At 49.6% G+C, this 3760-nt stretch overlaps 1 protein-coding gene across 1 annotated transcript; it reads right to left on the bottom strand.

Annotated features, from left to right (window-relative positions):
* Window positions 1–449: 449 nt before the first annotated feature.
* Window positions 450–2221, bottom strand: LOC109862860. The gene is made up of 3 exons (XM_020443024.1): window positions 2066–2221; window positions 1451–1614; window positions 450–1404 (listed from the first exon to the last, which is right to left on the bottom strand). The coding sequence occupies exons 1-3, from the start codon at window positions 2219–2221 to the stop codon at window positions 450–452; spliced, it is 1275 nt and encodes a 424-aa protein (XP_020298613.1).
* Between the last annotated feature and the right edge of the window lie 1539 nt (window positions 2222–3760).

Genomic DNA, 3760 nt, shown 5'->3' with positions numbered 1-3760 from the left:
TTTGTGGGTTTGCGCGCGAAGATGTACGCGACTCGAGTGGGCGACAGCAAGTGCACGAAGAAGGTGAAAGGTGTGAAGAGAAGCGTCGTCGCGAGAACGATCACCTTCGACGACTACGTGCAATGTCTGCGGAACGCAACCGAACTGACGCGACAGCAGTCGTGCATACGATCCCAGTTGCACGAGGTGTTTACCTTGTCGGAACGGAAGCTCGCTCTGAGCCCGCACGACGACAAGCGGTACATCATCCATGGATCGACCGACACCTTACCGTGGGGCCACTACAAAATCCCTAACTTAGATTAGATTATGTTGATGATATAATAATAATAATAATACACATTAAATGAAGTATATGTAATTATTTTTATTGTATAAAAAAAATACATATGTACTACTTTGTAAACATAAGAATTAAAGAGAGTACACATAGCGTAATAATAATAATATTAGACCACATTGTTCTTATTTATCCAGGAATTGTGTGAATTGTTTAGTCCCAACNACTTGACCAACACTTCGTTGCCTCGACGACGCAGAACCTTTTCTACGAGATACACATCCGGATGTTTAACCGCGTGCAACTCGTGCTCATAAAATCCACCGGCTATTGGTTCACCGCGATAATCCTCGAGCAGGTAGGTCGCTGGTGAAGTTTGTTGCATCTTTTTAACGCGGAACACCTCGGTGGTCCAGTTTGGAGTATAACCCTTCGCAAAGATAGTTTTGTACTTGCTCACGCGCACAGGATCGCCGACTCTGAATCGCGCCGGTCCTGCGATTTTGACGTTGCTGTACACCGTGCACAGGAGTCGCTCGCTCGAAGCCGGCGTTACGTCGATCGGCCGCGCGCCGATGGTGCGATGCTTGCGCGCGTTGTACTCCGCTACAAGTCGCTGCAGATCGTCGATCCAGCGATACGATCCGTTTAGCGTAAACATTTTCCACATGTTGTTCTTGAGCGTGCGATTGAAACGCTTAACCACCGACGCTTTCATAACAGAATATGTGGAGTAGTGATTGACGCCGTGCCGATGCATCAGATTTTCCACATCCGCGTTGTAGAACTCCTTGCCGCAATCGGTTTGCAGATTCGTCGGACAACGATCGTCGGTGCGAAAGATCTTCGCGAACGCCCCAGCGACCTCTTTGCCGCTCTTGCTCTTAAGCAGCAACGCCCACGCGTACTTGCTCAACACATCGATGACTGTGAGAATGTAGTTGCGACCTTTGTTCTGACGAACGTAAGAGCGCATCTCGACCACGTCGGCCTGCCACAGATCGTCGTAACCGCGCACGACGACTCGTCTGCGCGGAAAGTTGCGTCGCGCGGGCGCGTGCAGCTCCTCTGCGAGCTTTCTCTTCTCGATGCTCATGTCCACTTTGGCTGCCTTCTCGCACGGTCTTGCGCAGGTTAGTGTGGATAAAGTCTTTTCACTCACTAACTAACTTTTTTATCTGTTCCGTGCACACATTCTCTAACTGTACTAATCGATCGTACGCGTTTGTTCTCAGAGTCTCAATCGCCTCTCCCACTTCTTTGCGAAATTTCTCCAGATCTTTTCTCAAGTCCTCTATCTCGCGCGGATCCGCACCCCGCGGTCTCTTCTCCAGCTTATTCAATCAATCGTACGCGTTTGTTCGCAAATGCTCAATGTCCTTGCTCAGTTCTTTGCTCGAGTGCTCCGCGTGTATTTTATGATCGTCGAACTGATGTCGATTGAGAAAATGTTTCACGTGGCGGCGATATGCGGCGTTGATCTCTTGCGTGACAGCGTCGTCTACGTAGATCTTGGTCGCGGCGTCGGAATTGTTTCGCGGTTTCATCAAACGAGTTATCGCGCGCTCCTTCGCATTGTATTCGGGTGGCGATGACGTCGCGGATAAACAGAGAGCGTTGTCGCGTACGTAATTGCGCAAATTCGTTATTTGAAAACGTGATTGACCGACGTTGTAAACGTAACCGCGACGGTGCAACGACGAACCGAATTTGTTTACACTCATCGCGCGCGCGCAAAACGGGAACTGTCGACGTTCGCCGAGCAACGGTTCAATTTATAATCACTCCCGCCTCGCGAAGCTCCTCGATGATGGACAAAAACTCGTTGTCATGCGAGTCGTTTCCCGCGCGACGAGACGCCTCCAACAATCTCAAACGATCCACGAGTTCGTTGGGATTGTCCCAGTGTATGTAATCTATCGCATTGTTGGTCAATTTCATGGCGATCGGATGCAATCTCTCACCCGTCGTTTGGTGAACGTTGAAGAACAACGGTGCGATATTTTTGTGCTTTTAGCCTTTGTTGCTCTTTACAGGCGCTGTGGGACGATGATCCCGTCTGTGAGCGTTAGTTGTCAGCAACAAATCGCGATACACGCGTTTGTCGCTCTCGGTATACGCGGTGCTGTCGGGCTGCTTTATGAATATCAATTCGTACAGACCCGGTGTGCCCGCGTATCGAACGTCGTCCACGATGATAGAGTCGTCGGAACCGACGTCGAAGCGCTTGCTGCCGAGTATCGTACTCTCCTCGCCAAAGTACACGCCGAATGTTGTGTCAATGGTCTTCGATTCTGTCGGTGTTCAACAGAGCGCCGATGTATCTGCGACCCAACGGTCCCAAACGCTGGAGCAACTTGTTTCTCGTTTCGCCGTCGCTCGTTCGCGCGAGTTCATCGACCGTGCGTTCGAGCAACGTGGGCGACGCAGGCGGCTTGGGCGTTGGGATCGCATCGCTGTTGTTATTATCACCTATAGAAGAGGGTAATATTGTCAACGGTGCGACGTTTGATCGGCGTCTTTTTGGTTTTAACGGCGTTGGTCTTGTCGCCGCGTCGTCTTCGAGTTTCTTCTTCACACCCGCTGTATAAAAACGTTTCGTTGGTTTTGCACTCTTCACAAGTTCTTGCAACGGTTCAACAATCGGCTTGAATTGTCGTTCGAGAGCAAGCTCGTCCTCGATGCGGCCCGTTTTCAACGATTGATGTTTCTTGCGTATCGATTCGCGCGTTCGAGCGATCTCTTTCACCAAACGCTCGCGTTCGTCGATATCGGCGGTCAACGCCGACGCGCGCGAAGCCTCGTCGTTGCTCGACATACCGTGCAACTGTCGCTGTCTACGGCACGGCGAACTCGTTGAACTCGTGTCTGTACTTGCCTTTGCGAAACGAGCTCTTCTTGTCTATCACAACAAAACCGTACTTTCGCCTCTAGCACGCGCGACACAGTTCCGAGAAGTCATTGTACGACATGTCGGTGTTGACGTGATCGTTGTAAACGTGCCGAAGATTCGTGCCGTCCTGTCGGAACAGTATCAACAAATTCGCGTTGTCGCGAATCAGATGTTTTGGTATCTTGGCGTATGTTTGACAGAGATAAAAGCAATCGACTTTTGAGTAACGACCCATCGCGAAATACTCCCTTATCGCATCCTGTTTGTCGCAGACAACGTTGTCGAACACGAACACGGAATTGGGCAAAGCCTCGTTCGTTGGCACAACGTCGCAGTTGTTCGCGAACGTAAAGTAACCTATTTCATCCCAACAATTGCTCCAGATAGCGATATTTTGGTTGATGCAGAGACTTCAAATACACGTAAACGTTCTCGAATCGCACACCGTGCGGATGTTGTTGAAAAATAGACTAACAATTTCTGATTCGACCGTATTTAACGGTGAATTTTAATCGAGCAGTTACCATTCCGAACTCAATTGTTGCGTAAATCGATTTTACTCATGTGTATAATATATTAGAAAATCC

Source organism: Pseudomyrmex gracilis, unplaced genomic scaffold (assembly GCF_002006095.1).
Source record: "Pseudomyrmex gracilis isolate BER0280 unplaced genomic scaffold, ASM200609v1 scaffold_2527, whole genome shotgun sequence".
NCBI classification, from domain to species: Eukaryota; Metazoa; Arthropoda; class Insecta; order Hymenoptera; family Formicidae; genus Pseudomyrmex; species Pseudomyrmex gracilis.
This window is presented reverse-complemented; position numbering and strand designations above follow the sequence as displayed.